The following is a 21,427-nucleotide window of genomic DNA, read 5'->3' as shown; positions in this document are numbered from 1 at the left end:
TTTATAGTGGACGTTTGCAGCAGGCAAAGTAAACAGAACATCATGTGCTCTTGTCTTGGACAAGTCATATGACTTCCCTAGCGTTGATTATGGTAGCTTAAAAGTAGAGTGAGGCAAGCGCACATTTTCAATGTCTATGCTATCATATGGCAACACTTTCAGTGAATGGTCACTTTGCGTTGCTCCTGATATGGCTTGGTATTTGGCTTTCGGAGTGCAACAATATTGGGTAAGGGCCGTCGTTTCTAGCTCGCTAGCAAAACTTTCACAATCAGACTCAGAACTTAACAAGTGCTAGCCTGCTCGCTAGCAAACTAGGTTGGTTGTGCTTGTGCTGCTGTTTCAGAGCCAGACAATAATCTTGTTAGGACAGCCTGTGAGGAGCATTTATCTGATTTCGTAGTCCCGTGTAGTTAAATTGGTAGAGCTTGGCTCTTGCAGTTCCAGGTTTGTGGGTTCTATTCCCAAGGGGGACCAATATGAAAATGTATGGACTAAAATGTAAAATGTATGAGGGTAAGTTAGTATTTCCTGCCTATGTTCTGCCAGGTTTTGGGATTATAAACTAACCAACTAATACATTAATAATTTGAAATACACGGGTATTTCAGATGGGTCCTCAGCTTGCAGTGAAGCAAAGTGTGCCAAAGACTTCTTCACTTGACTATATTCACAAAAGGACAGTATACCGTTATCTCTGCTGTCAGAGACAAGAATGACTTTGCACTTTACTGCTGCCACTGCAATAGATAAACATTATAATCAAGCAACTAGCTGGCAATAACTGACCAAATTATGAATGCATTAGTTGGTTAGTTTATAATCCCATAACCTGGCAGAACATAGACAGGGAATACTAATTTACCCTCATACATTTTACATTTTAGTCCATACATTTTCATATTGGTATTTTTTTTGTACTTTTCTAATGTTAAATATGAGCTTTTTTTTATGCATGAAATAACTTCTCCCCTATTCTTGACAAAATTATAGTTATTTAACGTACAAATCTGAAGTCCACGGTAAAGTACACGTCATTGCATTGAGGCAGAGATGTTTATTCTTTGAGCACAACCCATCTTGAAGTTTCCGGTAGTTGCATATAATCAACACTAGAGAGCAGTGTTGTATAGTGCTGTGCTTGTATCTCAAATTATATAAATCAATTTCTAGTAATCAATTCTCAAGTTTATGTCCGTTTTTTACAGACCCTGTCTTTACCTTGTTACAACAACCTCTCCAGCATTTCTCTCATCCTATCAACTAGCATAAGCTGTCATATGTTGTCTGTCATAGAATACCCATTTGAAGGTCTCAAGTTAAAGCTGCAAAAATGCAACTTTTTGGGCGACCCCACAAAATTCACATTGAAATGTGAGTTATAGAGCTCATTGAAAGCAAGTCTATGAAGCGGGAGATCTGTTATGTCCACTATTTCTATGCTTTCTGTTTTAAAGTAAAAATTTTGCGTCTTTTACAATTGTTTTTGTACAACCAGCTTCAAACGGCTAAAAATACTATATTTTTGGTTATGGAAAATATATTTCACAGCGGTTTAGATGGTACAATGATTCTCTACACTGTACTTGCCTGTTTTGTTACTCTAACTGAAATCAGGTGTGATTTCTGCATATTGTATCTTGCATAGTGCATCTTTATTAACCCTTACCGTAGCCATTTCAACTTCAATTTGGTGACATAAGCATTGAAACGTACCAAGGATCCCGGATAGCAAAGAACTTGGTCTGAAGTGGCCCAAGGTTTTTCTTCTGGAAAACATATTTAGTCACATGACATGACCAACACTCTTTTGACACATTGACGCACTGATAATAAGTCAATTGTTTGAGAGTGAAGTGTTTTTGGACTTGTCACACATTTATTGAGTTAAGTACCTTTACTTTAAAGAAAAAAGTTCTAAACATTTTCACTGCAGATCTTGATTTCTTTGAATGCAGTTTGTCTATTTTGCATCAGGTTTAATGCAATATGGACTCAGGAGAAGTGTATCATCATGAGTAAATAAAGTTGAAACAACGAGATATTTGTTCTCCACAGTCCCTCATTGGACGATGACCTCCTATCGCCGTACCCCTACGGCCATAGCCATGGACCCTCGCACTCCCACCGTCATGTCCGAGACTGCCAGTCCGTTGTCCATGGCAACGTCACCCACCAGACCTGGCCAGCCAGCAACCACACTGGGGTGCCCGTGGCTGAGTCGAAAGTCTTCATCTCTGACGTCCCTGGCACAAGCCGATGGGTTACAGGTCAGTGGAGGAAATACTTATTTAGAAAATACCCCTAAAATTGCCCCATTTAAAAAATTATAATAATCATCATTATGGCAAAATGTGTTATTTTCTTTGTTTCCATAGCTATTCAGCAGTTTAAACACCACACCCTTACAATATTAGGCTTTTGTCAAGTGAGATTCTTTTCCATTTTTTTTTTGTGTATATAAACTCTAAAATAAATAAATTATTTCCTCCCTGCCACAGGTCACATTACAGTGGTCCACGACCCCCTGAGGACGGTGTCTGTGCTGGAGCCTGGAGGGCCGGGGGGGTGCGGGATGAACCGGAGGGAGGCGGTGGAGGAAACTGCTAGAGCCGGCATGTGTCTCTATGCCCAGAATGGAGGTTTCTTTGGTACTAGGACCGGGGAGTGTTTGGGGAATCTAGTGAGTGACGGGGTGCAAGTCAGAAACAGCAAAGGGTTGCAGAATGCCCAGTTTGGCATCAGGAGGGACGGGACGCTGGTGTTTGGGTAAGAGCTGCCAGTCTCGTTGAATTTCCGTCTCAATATCTCTCTGTACCTCAACTTGAGCTCCATATGTGGTTGTAATATGTATCATTTCTAACAGAAATTTGTACTTCATAACTTGTTCTAGACATGCTGTCAAGGCTTGTAGTTGAGGTTGTGGAACACTGATCCTGTAATCATAAAATACAAAGATCTTATGTTTATTTGCTCAAACACAAAGGCCTTTATTACATGCTACGATTATTACGCATTCTAAATTATCGAAAGTCTTATCTCCCTAACAGCAATGTTTCTTTGTTTCTCCATATGAAACTTTAATGAACTTCCGCTAGCCAAACCTCCATGCCCACATTAAGCCCCCATCGAAAACACACACGCATGCCACAAGAACCCTATCGCGTAAATGACGTCTACTTTGGAACATAACCAATTAGATTAGGACGGTACTCCCTGTTCCCTGGAAAAGTGCGTTGTGTTGACCTGTCAGTCATTCCGTGTAGAGTATTGGCTCTACCTTGGAATTTTCCTGTTTCCCAGATAATAGTGTTTACGTTCATGTACGTTTGATGGGGAAAAATAAGAGCAGTGAAAAAAAGCAGTGGTCCCTAAACCGATAAAACCAGCCACCTGAACAGGCGGCTGCTTGGTTGTTGTGTAGTGGCTGATGCAATATTGTATGGGCAGAATCACCAAACCATTCACTGTGTCCAATGTGCCCCCCACATCTCATTCCCCCCCATAGATTTTTCGTAGACTAGAGCCCGAGGGCTTTGAACACTAAGCTATTTAACTGTCACAAATTGAAGTACAAACATTTCTTGTGGGGCCAAGTGAAAGCCAGGTGAAAACACTGTGTACAGAGATTCAGGATGCACTTGAGCTTTTGGCTGACTAAGCCAACATGTTTTATCTCACTAGATTGCTGAATGTACCCTTTTTAACATGAGAATCGAAGCATGTGATCTCATGGGTACCTTGTTCCACAGTTGGTTATTCCTTTCTTGAGATATGACTTACTGGTGTTATTTGATGCTGTTTGGGGATAACTTTACTTTTTTCTCATCTTTGTCCCTGATTTTCCCTCTTTACATCCTGTTTCTCTACTTCTTTCTGTCTCAAGTTATCTCTCCGAGGAGGACGTTAAGGATGAAGCCAACCCCTTTGTGCAGTTGGTCAGTGGGGTGGTGTGGCTGCTCCGAAACAGCCAGGTCTACATTAACCAGAGCATAGAGGCTGAGTGTGACACGACACAGGAGACGGGTAGCTACTGCAGGATACTGAGGATATCTTCAACTTAGCCATACTTACTTAAAATGCTAGAGATGTATGTAGTTAGTTAGTATTGACATCTTTTAATATTACTTTAGGTAAGTCTCCATTAAGTGCAGATCTAGCATCAGCTTACTCAACCATTAGATTAGGAAATAAAAAGCAGGACTGGCCTGGTCAAGCACTTAGTGGTAACTTTGTCCTTGACTTGATGTAGAAATCTGTTTTTGGCTTCACGTCACTCATATAAAATGGCCATTTAAAACATCAGGGAGTTGTCATAATACACAATAAAAAACTACATTCAGAAATATGAAGAGAAATTGCGTATGGCACAATTGACAAATGCATATGGTGAAACCCTGTTTGCCCGTTCTGGCTATGTAAAAACAACAATGATGTATTCTATCAAATTCAGCCAGTATGCTTCAATTCAATTTTCATGCATTTGATTCCGCAGGGAATTTCCGCCATTTTGTGGATGTAGTGTCAGCCAGGACAGCGGTTGGTCACGATGAGGAGGGGAAACTAATCCTGTTCCACATAGACGGACAGACTGACCACAGAGGGTAAGAATGGACAAGAGATGAGGAGTTGAGAAAAGGGAGGGAGAAGAGGGTAAGGAGATAGAAAGGATGGAAAATAATACAGGTGTAATTGGATGAGGGTGAAAAAGTGGAGAGTATTGTGGGAGTCAGGAGACGGAATACAATGGGAGGGAGAGAAACTGGTTGGTCAAAGTGATGGAGAGTGAAAGGAATGCGAGACAATGCAGGTTTGATTGGAGGCAGAAGTGGGGCCATTTAGGCATATGAAGGGAGATGGGGCTAAGTAAAAAGGCTCTGATCAATTCTATTGATCTGGCTTTCTCTGTACCGGTGCAATGAACAAATTACCTCATTAACCTAGAGTTTCATGAGTTTGTTAAAGATATGGCTTTGGAAAGACCACAAGGGGACATGTCTGTTCATGTCCATGGCCTCTTCACTCAATATCAGGCCATATAACGTCAATAAATCTTATCTAGTAGGCACAGTCTCTCGGTGCATATCAGACCAACCTTTGACCTTCTCCAATGAATTTACCTTATTTTTTACACAATCGACATTGCTTCAGAAATCCTAATGGATTTGTTTTGCTCAATGCAAGCACCGTCCTCCTATATGGCCTTATGGTACAGTACTGTACTAGTGGTTTTGTACCAATTGTTCTCTCCTCTCTCTAGTATGAATCTTTGGGAGGTGGCAGATTTTCTGAAAGGTCAGGGGGTCATCAATGCCATCAACCTGGATGGGGGTGGTTCCTCCACTTACGTGGCGAACGGCTCTTTGGCCAGCTACCCCTCGGACCACTGGTAAGCCAATCAGAAACTCATGTCACATGTTCATTGCAATGACATTACAAGGTTTATGGAGCTGCTTTTTGTGCTTTTATTTTAGTCAAATATTGTTGCTGTTTCACACACTGTAAATGATAATATTCATGAATATCATTCTCTCACCTGCTCTTTCTTTGTCTCCATGCTCCCAATTTCCTCTCTATTCCCTCCTTCAGTGTCTCAGACCCCATGTGGCGCTGCCCTCGGCAGGTCTCCACCATCCTGTGCGTCCACCAGCCCCAGTGTCAGCCTGAGGACTGCAGCGGGCACGGGACGTGCATCAATGGGCACTGCCAATGCCAGGAGGGCTGGAGTGGGACTGGCTGTGACACCATGGTGTGCCAACCGCCCGCCTGTGGTGCCCACGGTGTCTGTACACAGGGTGAGTGAGGAGTGGGTACAGTTGTTCTCTCCTTGAGTTCTGAACCAGCTCTCTGAGGTTACAATGAAATGCCTCTCTCTCCTATTTCTTTCTCTATTCTCTTTCTCTCATCTCATCCCTCTCTCCTGGTGCAGATGGCTGTGCGTGTGATGCTGGATGGAGAGGGGAGAACTGCAGCCAAGGTAATCAGCTTCTCTCTCTCTCGCTCTCTCTCTCTCTCTCTCTCTCTGGCTTGGTTTGTTTACACAACAAGTCTGTCATTTCTCCTGGTGTGAAACATGTTGCTTGTCCCCAGGACCCTATGATTTGTGAAGAATGTGCTCTGTCAAGCTTTGGCAATTACGGTTGGTAGTTATAACTTCCACATTCCAGGGCAGTACTTTAACACCTCCTAGCCCTCACATTTTCTTTCACTCACTGCACCTTCTCCCAACCCAATGGCCCTATAATTCACTCCTTACTTTCCTGAACAAACCTGTATCCTACATAATACTGTATACAATGACGTCTTGTCCTCATATCTTGTAATACTCCCTCCAAAATCTACAGTATCTGACCGTCCACCGATCACAGCTTACTAGTGTCTTTTAACTTATTTTCTCTCTCTCGCTCAGTGTGTGATTTGGGTTTCTATGGCGACGGCTGCAACCAGACATGCGCCTGCACTAACGGGGGCTCATGTGACACTGTTCACGGTGGCTGCAGCTGCCCTATTGGTTTCCGTGGCGACTCCTGTGAACAAGGTGTGTTGCTAGTAGTGCGGCAGGATAAGTGTGTAACCCTGATTGATTGGTGTACACCTAAAACAACCTTTACGACCCTCCAAATCAAATTCTCAATCCCTAATTTCTCTTTCACATTCCCAGACTTTACCTCACCTGTTTTAGTAATAGCACCTTGGAGTGCTTCCAATGTTATGCCTTATTCCCAGTCTCACAGGGATAACGGTGAGCAACAAAAGCTTTCCCAGTGGTCTGGCTAGAACATTCCCTCTCTGTACAACTTCTGCCAATAGTCTTGCTCCAAATCTCTGAATGAGAACTGCTGGAACACATTAGCCCTAATATGCTAAGCCTTCGTTATATCACTTCCTTGGCCCTCTGATGCCCAAATCCTGGACTGAATACCTGTGGCTTTGGAGATTAAATTAAGCTATTGTTGATGTCTTATTGTCTGTCAGAGCTTTTAAACTCTTCATGTTCATCAATGCTGTAGTTCCCATGTATTATGGACTAGCTTATGTTGGACAATTACATATTGTGAACATTATCTTAAAATTCCTAAGAAGGTCTAGGAAACCAAAACATTGGTACTAACCCTGGATGTTGCTAGCTAGAGCAGTGGTTTTCAGCAGGGAAGTTTCTTTACATTAAAGCTTTATTGTATTTTCCAGTGACATCTCATCCTGTTTCCTTGGTGTCTCTCACATCACTTCCTGTGTTCCCCTCAGAGTGTCCTCTGGGTTTGTACGGGCTGGACTGTGGGCAGGAGTGCCAGTGCCAGGACATGTGCCCATGTGACCCGGTCACAGGAAGCTGCAATGCCCTGTTCCAGGGAGAGAAGAACCAGAGCATACACAGAGGTATGGAACCACCTGTAACTCCCCCGCCTGCTCAGAGCAGTAGTAGTTGAAGGAACTAAACGGATCACAACATACTGCATAAAGAGGTTACAAGCCTCTATGGATGTCTGCACCTCAGTCTCTAAGTACTAATAGTTTCATAGTTGTCGTCCTGTAAAGTGTCTTGTACAGTATGTGGACCACTTCATTCTAAGCCTGCTAGCATAGGTTTTTTCCCAAACATGACCTGTCTGTTTTATTGGTTCCCTATCATTACATGGTACAAACATTCAGGATATGTTTCAGTTGGCTGTATGTAGTCTAGGGCTGTCCCCAACTAAAAAAATCTTGGTCGACTGAAGTCTGTTCTTTCGACCAATCGATTGGTTGACATTTTTAAACGTGTATTTCTCCATATAGACACATCCTATATATTTTGTTAAAATCAACTATATGCATTGAGCTTGTCTGATGCTTTAAGCTCACTGTTTGATGAAATAAGAAACAAATGACTCAAGAGGGAGACAGAGATCTAGATAACCATAAGAAAAAATCTTAACCTGACCCAACCATCCTCTTCCTTCTCCTGATGGCTTTTGCAGATTCTGCCATTACTCTCCTGAAGTTGCTGGTAATAGGCTACACGAGGAGTCGGCAACCTTTTTTCATGTGGAATGCCAATTTATCTTACCATTTCTACTGATCTGTGTGCCAGTTATGGTTTTCATATGCGCAATCATTGTCATGTGGTTAATCAAAATGATATATAAATTAAAATGATACAAACCTAAAAAGTAACTTCTATTGCCATTGGCCAACTATGTAAAAATAGCCTACATAAAGCCAACAAATAAAAACATTGCAGCCTGCTGATATAAAATATCCTATAAATCACACTGGCTATGCATGCTCTGTCTGCAATGAACTTGAAACATTTTTATTAACTTGGGTCTGGTCTGAAGCTTGCTCTAGCTTACTTGCAACATTGCATAAAATATTCTGGGCCCTCAGTTTCCTGCTCCAGTGAGCTCGGGACAGACACCGCTGTAGGCTATTTGCGCAAGTGATAAGAAGCAGTGCTTGACTTGGGCAGGAGCTCACCGGAGCGGAGTACCGACAGCTCAAATGTCCTACTGCTTGAGCTCCTGTACCTCTGATAGAATATTAGCTCAAAAGTATTGTGGAGCTCATGTACCTAAATATAAACAGTACCAGCACCCAAAATGGGACCGGGGCCTATTTCAGTCTAAGTCAACCACTGATGAGAAGTAATCAGGTAGGCCTATTTACGGACGTTTCCACCGGATCAGAGCATGACATTTTTCCGTTCACACTTGAGTGGTATTTGAAAGGGAGAGCGCTGGAAAGATTTTTCAAATACATTGAGGAACTATTGTCATTCTCAATGGATGTTAAAACAGACTTTTTTTGCTTGCTGTTTGAGGTGAAGGAAACATGACTTTGTGAAACTCCACAGCTCATTAGTGGGGATGCGTTAAGCCAATCAGAAATACTATCAGATCCCAAAATGGGCACATTTTATATGCTTACATTTGTGAGCAGGCCAGGTGGCTTATAGGACTACTTCGAAGTGTAATCAGGTGCGCGTCCTTACTCAACATTGACAGGAGTGCTCCAGACAAAAGACAATGACTAAATTGGATTGGCAAAACTCGTAATGAAATAAACCAACTTGTTCTTCACAAGTGTTGCATAGGTTGTGTGCTCTGCAAACAATGTGTCCACTCCGACAATGAGAACGCTAAAAGGAATAATAATATATTGAATGCATAAACAGAAATTACCATAGCTGAACAAACATTGTAGATTAGGAATTAACGGTAAATGTACTACTGGTGATATCTTTAATAGGGAACTGATAGACGCTAACAATCAAACGCAAACAATTCACACAATGAAGTTATGAAACAATGAATGTGCACAAATTGGTGGGAGTGAGCGCATTCTGGAGAGAAGTGCATTGTGCATCTGGGTGAGTCATGGTCAATCCGACATCTGCATTGGCCATACAGCATTTATGGTGAATCGGCCTCTGCAGAAGTCATGGCATTCACACTTTGCAGCGCAGAGCTGTTGTGAAGGAAGTAGTACAGCTCCCATCTACCGTCAACCAATCATGTCATTGCGGAGGTATACAGGGCCCTCCGCATTGGTTCATTTGGGAGGTGCATGGCTGCTGCATGCCTCTGGAGGCTCCCTAATTGCGTCACACCCTCCATACGGAGCCTCCGACCACATTTCAGATCTAGCATAAATTGGCTTTTAGTCTAGGCCTTCGCAATAGATTTGTTCACTGAGATGGCCGTGTGTGTGTGATACACGCATGCTACTGGTCGACAAAAAAATCTTGGTTGACCAACAGCCTGTCAACTAATTGGGAGGCACCCTAATGTAGTCGCCCTGTGTGCCTAATGTTCTGTGTTCTCATTGTAGTACAAATCAGGAAGGTTTATCTCTGAGATGATCTCATCTGTCCCAGCACACCCAGACTCATTTCCCTTCCATGTATTACCTCATTTTATCTCTTCCCCTCTTCTGTTCCTGTCTGTCATTTTACCTCCCTCCTTGTTCGTTACTTGTTGGCCTTGCTTTCTCAATTCAATTCAAGGGCTTTATTGGCATGGGGAAACATGTTTACATTGCCAAAGCAAGTGAAATAGATCAACAAAAGTGAAATAAACAGACTCACAAGTTCCAAAGGAAGAGACATTTCAAATGTCATAGTATGGCTATATGCAGTGTTGTAACGATGTACAAAAGGGAAAATAATAATAATTTACAATGGTGTATGTTCTTCACTGGTTGCCCTTTTCTTGTGGCAACAGGTCACAAATCTTGCTGCTGTGATGGCACACGGTGGTATTTCACACAATATATTTGAGTTGATCAATTTGAGTTTTCTAGTTCTTTGCTGGTCTGTGTAATCTGAGGGAAATATTTGTCTCTATTGTCATACATATGGCAGGAGGTTAGGAAGTGCAGCTCAGTTTCCACTTAATTTTGTGGGCAGTGTGCACATAGCCTGTGTTCTCTTGAGAGCCAGGTCTGCCTACGACGGCCTTTCTCAGTAGCAAGGCTATGCTCACATAGTCAAAGCTTTGCTTAATTTTGGGTCAGTCAGTGGTCCGGTATTCTGCCACTGTACTCTCTTTAGGGCCAAATAGCATTCTAGTTTGCACTTTTTTTTTTAAATTACTTGACACATTGGAAGTAATTATTTTAGTTCTCATGATTTGGTTGGGTCTAATTGTGTTGGACCAGCTTGCTTAGGGGACTCTTCTCCATGTTAATTTCTCTGTAGGTGATGACTTTGTTATGGAAGGTTTGGTCACTCGCTCTCTGTCTGCATCTCCCCCTCCCTTACTCTGCTGGTTGTGTCCATATGTAGGGCATAGCAGGGATGTGTTCATGAGCTCTCCTAAACTATGACAGGCCCGTGCAGACTCGAATCTCACTCCTCAGCACACCACTTTGTTTTACTTATCTCTGTGTGATCCACCATCTCTATTTACTCTAGTTCTGTGTTGGTGGCGTTTTTATGTGTGGGGGTTGGAACATCAACACCACACTACACTGACTCATTCCCTCTCATTCTAGTGTGTTCTCACTCACCCCCTCTCAGTCGTTCATCCCATGTCCTCCAAGGTTGATCACCCCTTTCAGTCTCTGAGCATAGCCCAGGACAGTGCTCTTTATCAGGATGATGGGCTGACTAGTCCTCACCATCTACTGACTGCCTGGCTGCCACTTACAACACACGTGTAGGAGTTTAAAATATTTAGACCCCTGTAAAAGAGAGGTGGGAGGCAGTGGGGTAAAGGGGGGCTTAATCAAGTTGTGTTGGGATGTATGTCACAAACTAGAGTAACCCTAATAAATCCACAGTCCTCTACATATGTACAGTTGAAGTCGGAAGTTTACATACGCTTAGGTTGGAGTCATTAACTTGTTTTTCAACCACTCCACAAGTTTCTTGTTTCTTGTTAACAAACTATAGTTGTGGCAAGTCGGTTAGGACATCTACTTTGTGCATGACAAGTCATTTTTCCAACAATTGTTTACAGACAGATTATTTCACTTATAATTCACTGTATCACAATTCCTGTGGGTCAGAAGTTTACATACACTAAGTTGACTGTGCCTTTGAACAGCTTGGAAAATTCCAGAAATGATGTCATAGCTTTAGAAGCTTCTGATTGACTCAAATGATGTCAATTAGCCTATTGGAGGTGTACCTGTGGATGTATTTCAAGGCCTACCTTCAAACTCAGTGCCTCTTTGCTTGACATCATGGGAAAATCAAAAGAAATCAGCCAAGACCTCAGAATTATTTTTTTTTGACCTCCGCAAGTCTGGTTCATCCTTGGGCGCAATTTCCAAAAGCCTGAAGGTACCAGGTTCATCTGTAAAAACAATAGTACGCAAGTATAAACACCATGGGACCATGCAGCCGTCATACCGCTCAGGAAGGAGACGCAGTCTGTCTCCTAGAGATGAACGCACTTTGGTGCGAAAAATGCAAATCAATCCCAGAACAAAAGCAAAGGACCCAAAAGACCCTGTGAAGATGCTGGAGGAAACGGGTACAAAAGTATCTATCCACAGTAAAACGAGTCCTATATCGACATAACCTGAAAGGCAGCTCAGCAAGGAAGAAGCCACTGCTCCAAAACCGTCATAAAAAAAGCCAGACTACAGTTTTCAGCTGCACATGGGGACAAAGATTGTACGTTTTGGAGAAATGTCCTCTGGTCTGATGAAACAAAAATAGAACTGTTTGGCCATAATGACCATCATTATGTTTGGAGGAAAAAGGGGGCGGCTTGCAAGCCGAAGAACACCATCGCAGCCGTGAAGCACGGGGGTGGCAGCATCATGTTGTAGGGGGTGCTTTGCTGCAGTGAGTCTGGTGCACTTCACAAAATAGATGGCATATTGAAGCAACATCAAGACATCAGTCAGGAAGTTAAAGCTTTGTCGCAAATGGGTCTTCCAAATGGACAATGACCTCAAGCATGCTTCCAAAGTTGTGGCAAAATGGCTTAAGGACAAAGTCAAGGTATTGGCGTGGCCACCACAAAGCCCTGACCTCAATCCCATTGTAAATTTGTAAGCAGAACTGAAAAAGCGTGTGTGAGCAAGGAGGCCTAGAACCTGAGTTACACCAGCTTTGTCAGGAGGAATGGGCCAAAATCCACCCAACCTATTGTGGGAAGCTTGTGGAAGGCTACCCAAAACGTTTGACCCAAGTTAAACAATTTAAAGGCAATGCTACCAATTACTAATTGAGTATGTAGACTTCTGACCCACTGGGAATGTGATGAAAGAAATAAAAGCTGAAATAAATCATTCTCTCTAATATTATTCTGACATTTCACATTCTTAAAATAGTGGTGATCCTAATTGACCTAAGACAGGGAATTTTTACTAGGATTAAATGTCAGGAATTGTGAAACTGAGTTAAAAATGTATTTGGCTAAGGTGTATGTAAACTTCCGACTTCAACTGCACATATCAAGTTTCATTTCTTAATAGCTTGTTTTCAATGTTCCTTGTGTTTACGCTAGTATGTAAATGAGTGACTTCAGGAAGTTTTCATACCCCTTGATTTTGTTGTTACAGCCTGAATTTAAACCGGATTGAATACATTTTTTTTGCCAAACATCTACACACAATACCCCATAATGGCAAAGTGAAAACATATTTTTTGACATTTCTGGAAATGTATTGACAATTTAAATACAGAAATATCTAATTTACATAAGTATTCACACCCCTGAGTCAATACTTTGTAGAAGCATATTTGGCAGCGATTACAGCTGTGAGACTAACCCAGAAAGACTATGGGCTTTCCACACCTGGGTTGTGCATTATTTGCCCATTTATTCTTTTCAGAAGTTTTCAAGATCTGTCAAATTGGTTGTAGGTCATTGCTAGACGACAGTTTTCAGGTGTTGCCTTATATTTAATTCAAAACTGTAACTCGGCCACTTAAGAACATTCACTGTCTTCTTGGTAAGCTACTCCAGTGTAGAATTTGCCTTGTGCTTTAGGTTATTGTCCTGCTGAAAGGAAAATTAATCTACCAGTGTCTGGTGGAAAGCAGACTGAACCAGGGTTTCCTCTAGGATTTTGCCTGTGCTAAGCTCATTCCGTTTACTTTTTTATCCTGAAAAGGTCACCCAGTCCTTAACTATTACAAGTATACCCATAAGCTGATGCAGCCATGACTATGCTTGAAAATGGAGAGTGGTACTCAGTAATGTATTGGATTTGCACCAAACATAACACTTTGTGTTCAATACAAAAAGTGAATTGCTTCGCCACATTCTTTGCAGTATTACTTTAGTGCCTTGTTGATAAAAGGATGCATGTTTTGGAATATGTTTTTCTTTACAGGCTTCCTTTTCACTCTGTCAATTAGGTTAGTATTGTGGAGAATCTACAATGGTGAAAACTGAGGATAGATCAACAACAATCACAGCCATTAAACTCCAACTGTTTTGTTGGCCTCATGGTGAAATCCCTGAGCCGTTTCCTTCCTCTCTGGTAACTTTAGTTAGGATGGACACCTGTTTATTTGCAGTGACTGGGTGTATTGATACACCATCCAAAAAAGTGTAATTAATAACTTCACCATGCTCAAAGGGATATTCAATCTGTACCTTATATAAACTCAGCAAAAAAAAGTTACGTCCCTTTTTCAGGACCCTGTCTTTCAAAGATGATTCGTAAAAATCCAAATAACTTCACAGATCTTCATTGTAAAGGGTTTAAACTCTGTTTCCCATGCTTGTTCAATGAACCATAAACATGCACCTGTGGAACGGTTGTTAAGACACGAACACCTTACAGATGGTAGGCATGCTGCAAGGAGGCATGAGGACTGCAGATGTGGCCAGGGCAATAAATCGCAATGTCCGTACTGTGAGACGCCTAAGACGGCGCTAAAGGGAGACAGGACAGACAGTTGATCGTCCTCGCAGTGGCAGACCACGTGTAACACCTGTACAGGATGGCAACTACAACTGCCCGTGTAACACCAGGAATGCACAATCCCTCCATCAGTGCTCAGACTGTCCGCAATAGGCTGAGAGAGGCTGGACTGAGGGCTTGTAGGCCTGTTGTAAGGCAGGTCCTCACCAGACATCACCGGCAACAACGTCGCCTATGGGCACAAACCCACCGTCGCTGGACCAGACAGGACTGGCAAAAAGTGCTCTTCACTGACGAGTCGGTTTTGTCTCACCCGGGGTGATGGTCGGATTCGCGTTTATCATCGCAGGAATGAGCGTTACACCGAGGCCTGTACTCTGGAGTGGGATCGATTTTGGAGGTGGAGGGTCCGTCATGGTCTGGGGCGTCGTGTCACAGCATCATCGGACTGAGCTTGTCATTGCAGGCAATCTCAACACTGTGTTACAGGGAAGACATCCTCCTCCCTCATGTGGTACCCTTCCTGCCGGCTCATCCTGACATGACCCTCCAGCATGACAATGCCACCAGCCATACTGCTCGTTCTGTGCGTGATTTCCTACAAGACAGGAATGTCAGTGTTCTGCCATGGTCAGCGAAGAGCCCGGATCTCAATCCCATTGAGCACGTCTGGGACCTGTTGGATCGGAGGTTGAGGGCTAGGGCCACCCCCCCCCAGAAATGTCTGGGAACTTGCAGATGCTTTGGTGGAAGAGTGGGTTAACATCTCACAGCAAGAACTGGCAAATATGTTGTCCATGAGGAGGAGATGCACTGCAGTACTTAATGCAGCTGGTGGCCACACCAGATACTGACTGTTACTTCTGATTTTGATCCCCCCTTTGTTCAGAGACACATTATTCCATTTCTGTTAGTCACATGTCTGTGGAACTTATTCAGTTTGTCTATTGTTGAATCTCATGTTCATACAAATATTTACACATGTTAAGTTTGCTGAAAATTAACACAGTTGTCAGTGACAGGATTTTTTTTTTGTGTGTTTTTTAATCTCCCAATAGGTGCCCTTTGTGAGGCATTGGAAAACCTCCCTTGTCTTTGTGGGGGAATCTGTTTTAAAATTCACTGCTCAACTGAGAGACCTTATAATTATCTGTATGTGTGGGGTACAGAGATGAGGTAGTCATTCAAAATTCTTGTAAAACACTACTTCACAGTGAGTCCATGCATCTTATGTGAGTTAAGAAAATTAGTTTTTACTCCTGAACTAATTTAAGCTTGCCATAAAAATAAAGGGATTGAATATTTGTTGACTCAAGACATTTCAGCATTTTCATTTTAATTAATTTGTAACAATTTCAAAAAACATAATTCCACTTGGAAATTATGGGGTAGTGCGTGTGTAGGCCAGTGACCAAACAATCTAAAGGTAATCCATTTTAAATTCAGGCTGTAAGAAAATAAAATGTGTAATAAGTCACGTGGCGTAAATACTTTCTGAAGGCACTATCTGCTTGAGGCCATGTTGAGGAATAACAAATTGTCGTGTTTGTACATTGATGCCTGTTTTTATGAGAGAGAAAAAATGTCACAGCTAGTGCAGTCAAACAAAGATGCTGAAGCGACCATCTATAGTTGGTATGATATTGTGTGTGGATGAGACTTTAGACATGAGTGTTTTCTGTAATTGCTGTTTCCACTGTTTCCACAGCTGGTCATTGTCTGGCCAATCAGATGTTTGCAACATGGAGCGAGGAGGAGGCACACAAATCCAAGCCTTATCTCTCTGAGTAAGTGCCAAAGGTCATTTCAGCTGAAACCCCTCCCTGCTGTTAACCACCTACAAATCAATCTAACCGCCCTCCTCGCATGCACAGCCACTCTCCCTCCTTTGAATCCCTCCAACGCTCTCCTATTGTAAATTAATGCAGATGAACATTGTGCAAAACACAGCCTTGCTATTTTTTCACAGCTTGGCTCAGACAGGGAAATTCATCACTTAATCATATGTAATGTCACACCTCGGTGTGACTAACAGCATGTCCACTGCTATGTCTGGTGATGTGCAAATATTTGCATGGACCAACAGTTGTCCAGACCTGCATTTAGCGGGCTTGACCCCTCTACTCGTCACAGACTGCAGGAGCCATACGCATTTATTAACCCCCTTAACTTTCACATGCTAGTGAGGGATTGTTTTGAGTTGCTATGGTTTCAGCCACAGATGGAGTGGGAGGTTGAAGTTTGTTTATTCATTGATCATCTTTCTCTCCCGTTCTCAATTCCTCATCACATTTTTACTCATCGTCCTACAAATGTTCCTTTTTGGGGCCCATATCAATGAATCCTCTTCTGATAATAATGATAAAAGTGGGTTTGATTTGGATTGGATATGTACATTTTCCAAGTGTATTTGCAGTGTGTAGAGCGCCTCTTTCACTCCCGATGCCTAGCACCTGCTGTCTTCCATTTATCTCCCCTGTTCTCTCTTCTCATCTCTCCTCAGGCAGCGCTGGCTCATTGTCACTGGCCTGTTGACCTCTCTGCTGTTGGCCAGCCTGGTGGGTCACATGATCATGTGTTGGCGGTCCGCGGCTCACCACCCCGGCCGTGTGGACTACTCCTACGTGCCACTGACAGAGATTGGTGGTGCGTGCAGTTCAGGGGTCCGAGGGAAAGGGTCGCAACCCAGCAGAGGCGTATTCGAGATGGAGGACTTTGACTCCCAGGATGAACTGTGGTCGGGTCCGCGCTGAGGGAGGGTGATGGGGGACGGGTGGGAGTGAGCCTACCCTGTTAGGACCGCCTGGAGGAGCTATCTCTAACATATTGTAAAGAGGGGAGGGAGGTTTATATAGAGAATGGGTTGCAATCAATGAAGGAGAGGAAGAGATGAAGCCAGGGTTAGAGAAGAGCATAAAGAGGTCAGCGCTGGAGGGAGGGAGTGCAGTGCAGAGAGAGGGATCCAAGAGAGGGAGGGAGGGTGTGATGAAGAGGCCATCAGATGTTTCAAACTCTAACCCCTATTTGTAGAGGGCAATTTGTATTTTCCCTTCGGCTCATCAGCCACCATCTCGTTATCCAGAGTGGATGTAAAGAAAGAGGAAAAACAGACTGAAAAGAAAGAGGCATAGAAGTAAGAGGAAGAAAATAACTTCTCACCCTTTGTACTTTTTTATACTAAATTACTATTTTATTGTCCTCCACTCTAGATTTTTCTAATTGACAAAGAAGAAACAATATGCCAACATATTTGATCGTGACTAATATCAACAGTAGACTATGTTTCCATATAAGAATAGGTATTTTAAGGGGACATAAACAGAGAAGGCGATTCTGGGCCTTTTGTTTGCCATCCTGTTCCACAAGCATGGGATGAATTTCTCCACTTGTTGCCATGAGAACAGACAAGGTAAGAACTTTGAACCCTAGCCAGGAAATCCCCAACGCTCTAACCCACTGAACCTTGTATTTATGGAGTCCACTTTATCAAATGATTCAATGTGAATGCACCCAGGTTCACTGGGATTGTTTTTATATTTTTCCAAACAATTTTTTTCTGTGAAGTCATGTTTCCACTAGCCCCGTGAAGCACCTATTTTTGTAACTGTTCAGACAAACTGTTGAAATCATGTTTAAAGGATGTCTGGGTGCCAAGTGTGCTTCTGGTTCAGCCAAAATGTTCTAAGGCAGCAGTAGGGATTTGAATGCAGAAATAAGGATGTACCCAAACTAGTTTGACAGGACCTGAGTGAGTGTATACATTTTTTGAACCCAATCTCAATTCTTTAACAGAAAGTTCAATCTAGTTATTCTTCAGTTGAGGCTTCTCACAAAGATGAGAATCTCTTTTCCATATGAGAATTGTGTGGCAGCTTGGTGAGGTGGAGATGAGGGACAATGAGACTATTGGGGTAGTATATGGTCATGTTGGGGTGGGGGGAGTGTAATTATGTTGGTTGAGTGGGGATGTAAAGAAGGATGTTCAATTTTAATAAAACTGTGGAGATATCTATATCTCTCAGACTAAGGTTAGGATTCACTTTGAGACATACCAGGGTTTGTTATATTACAAGGCTGTGGGAGAACACTTGATGGGAAATGTGTTTGTTGGTGTTCTTACGTGTGTATTTAACATGCAGGTTACCAGATTGTGGTCTATATGGAGGCTGTTAGGGAGTTGGATTGTCCCACTGAGACGGCTAATGACTTGTGCTCAAAAACAGTGAAAGGACTTTATACAGTGATAATGACTCACTGTGTACTAGCGATGCTGTTTTTGTGTAGTTACCTATCTTGACTCGCACTTCCTTGAACTGGTGAAGAAAATGGAGTAATTTCATTTGCGCTCTCACCAGTGAACCTCAGGCAAGGCAAAATGCAAAACAAGGTGATTGCTTGAGTAGATTTTTGTTTCAATACATTTGCCTGTTGTAGAGTTGCGAGACTGGTTTTGTTTGGTAAATTGTAGATGTTTTATTATGCTCCTTCTATGAGCTAGCTGGCCAACTAGAGGTGCCCGGCCTCACTACCCTGGAACATATATGCGGCAGGTTAGCCTTACGGTTAGAGCATTGGGACAGTAACCGAAAGGTTGCTAGTTCGAATCTAAGAGCCATCAAGGTGAACAATCTCTGTGCCCTTGAGTTAGGCACTTAACCCGAATTGCTCCAGGGTCACCCTGGCTGTGACCCCACTCTGAGGGTGTCTTCGGAAGAGTTGGGATATGCAAAAAATTAATTTCCAATTCACATATGTGTATTAATAGGACAAATATAAGCACCCACCAAATAATTTTTATTACATACTGTATGCTTGCAATTAATGGGTCTTTCGCTTGAATGTCATAATTTATTTTGCACCCTTTTGCTGTAATAATTTTGGCATATTATAAAAAAGTATTTAAATGTTTTATATTGTTCAGTTGTAGCCCAGCATGGGTTGTTATTGTCTGTGTTAACAAGCCAGTGCTGTACACACCGGTAGCGTTTGTCGGAGAGTGCTGGACATAATTTGCAAACCGATTCTACATGTAGAATCTGTTCGGTTTGTATTTATTTTGAAAGGCGCGTTGTGTGAGCTAGCTGTGCTTTGTAGTGACCACTGACTTGAGGGCCCTCTGGATTTCAGCCAGCTGGAGGAAGAATGACTGAGCGATGAAAAAGGGAGCTCCTTTACATAAACAGGAAGTGCACCTAGCATAATGCCAAATGATTGGGGTTTGATTTTAATATATATTTGTTCAAAATTGGACTTCCTCTTTGTTTTAGTCAGGCAAGGACATAATTATGTTTAGTTCCCATCCAATAAGGGTTAGGAATTGATACTTCAATATTTATAAGTTTGATAATGTGTTAATATTTGTCAATGAATGTATTTGATGCACTAGAGTCATGTATAGTGTTTAATCACAAACTAAAGTCAATGAACTGAAACTGGTGTAAAAGTTGCTCATGATTATGCTTCCTTTACTGTCATTGACTAATCGCATACCTTGTCTACTTGAAACTTCTTGCTGTTAATATGCAAATGTCAAGAATTAAGAACAACAAAATGCAGTTTAAGGTGGTTGGCATGTCACTGCTGAGTTTTAGTAAAGATTATTTTTCACCAATAAAGCCTTTTTTTTCCCCAGTATCAATGTATTCTCTGGGCTAGATTGGAACTATTTAGGACTTAATTCATACACCTCATTCACAAGTGGTTTATTTTGGTGGACAAAGGAAGTAGCCTAGTCCGTAGGCTGCCTCCACAACCGCAATTAACTCATTTGATTTATTTTTATAATCTCATGCGTCCATTACATGTTTGTGTTCAACAGTCAACAAGGTTATTTTCCATGGGAGTGACTGACTGGATGGCCCACCTGATCACTTACTGACTCACCCATGTCTGTGCCGCCTTCTCTGTCCTGTTCAGCTGATGCAATTCTTAAGAGGGATGTCACTCTCCCTCCCTGCATCTCTTTGCTCCTTATTCTACTTGTTCTCTGTCCACCTCTTTTCCTCTCCCTTAATGTCCTCTCTGTTGTCCTATCATGTTCTTACTCCCGCTTATCTCCATTCATGATATACCTTTCCCACATTACCTAGAGTGTTCGTGACTGTACTTCAAAACAATAACTGAAGCATATATTGAATTTCTGTGTGTGCCTTTGCTTGAGTGTGTATGCGTTTGTCTTTTTAAAGTAGACTGGCAGGAAAGGTTGCCCTCCCACGGCTTCTTTGTGTTGGTTAGAATTCACTTGTTTGCCTGTGAACTGTCACACCCTGGGTCAATGTTAATCAAACAGAACCAGACCCAAATTCTGTGTTTCACCTAATCATCGATCCTATCGCAGGACCGTGTCAATCCAACCACAGAATGTGGCTGAATGAAATGGCCTGTAGCCTACCACACTTAAATGAAACCTCCCTTAACTTTGCATGCCCCTTTGTTTTCACAGCCTTGTCTCTTTACCCCACAGCTTGAAAACACAGCTCTGTTTCTGTCCCAAATTCCCAACACACCAAAAAGATTTCACATGGCCTTTGACATAGGTTTCCTTTTCTTTATTCCCCTCCCCCCCCTATTTACAAACTGTCCTCTCCCTAAAGGAATAGCTGTCCCCCTGGATGCATTTTAAACGGACTACTCTGAGAAGATTCTGTAATGTTCTTTTCTGTCAAATGCATGGTTTAAATTCACCATGTTAAATATCAGTGAAAATAAAAATTAGTCTGTGTTCTGTAAAAAAAATTACGTTATTGATTATTAAACTGCTGAAATTATGACGACAAGTCATCAATGAAATGTCCTTTTGTAGATATTGCACAAAGCATTGCCCACTTCGAAACAAACATTAGCAACATTATGTAAGGATGTGGTGACTTCACGTGAAAGGGAGCATGTATTGTTTTTATACAATGGCCCATTAAATGACATAATGAATGTTTTTTTGTTAAGCGCACTCAATATATTGACAGAGGCTGTGGTATCTGAGAAAGTCTACTTGATGTTAGGCAGATTGACATTACTTACACCTGATGGTAATTTAACATTTTATCAATATAATCCATATTTGTTTCTGAAAAACATGTTCTTAATAGAACAGAAACACAATAGTATGTTTTAATTT

General features: G+C 42.1%; 1 protein-coding gene across 1 annotated transcript; it reads left to right on the top strand.

Moving 5' to 3' along the window:
- Positions 1-51: 51 nt before the first annotated feature.
- Positions 52-19,947, top strand: nagpa (N-acetylglucosamine-1-phosphodiester alpha-N-acetylglucosaminidase). The gene is made up of 12 exons (XM_055926125.1): positions 52-229; positions 2,059-2,270; positions 2,502-2,769; positions 3,887-4,026; positions 4,496-4,604; positions 5,261-5,389; positions 5,590-5,795; positions 5,930-5,977; positions 6,410-6,538; positions 7,246-7,377; positions 16,022-16,100; positions 16,817-19,947. Exons 1-12 carry the CDS (start codon positions 147-149, stop codon positions 17,064-17,066), a joined length of 1,785 nt encoding a protein of 594 aa, XP_055782100.1. The 5' UTR covers positions 52-146; the 3' UTR covers positions 17,067-19,947.
- The last annotated feature ends 1,480 nt before the right edge of the window (positions 19,948-21,427 follow it).

The sequence above is a fragment of the Salvelinus fontinalis genome, chromosome 6 (genome assembly GCF_029448725.1).
Source record: "Salvelinus fontinalis isolate EN_2023a chromosome 6, ASM2944872v1, whole genome shotgun sequence".
NCBI classification, from domain to species: Eukaryota; Metazoa; Chordata; class Actinopteri; order Salmoniformes; family Salmonidae; genus Salvelinus; species Salvelinus fontinalis.
This window is presented reverse-complemented; position numbering and strand designations above follow the sequence as displayed.

Coding starts and splice junctions, on each gene's coding strand:
- nagpa (XM_055926125.1), top strand. CDS start 147: ATGGCAACACTTTCAGTGAATGGTCACTTTGCGTTGCTCCTGATATGG. Junction 2,770..3,886: donor GACGGGACGCTGGTGTTTGG/GTAAGAGCTGCC, acceptor TTCTGTCTCAAG/TTATCTCTCCGAGGAGGACG. Junction 7,378..16,021: donor GAACCAGAGCATACACAGAG/GTATGGAACCAC, acceptor CTGTTTCCACAG/CTGGTCATTGTCTGGCCAAT.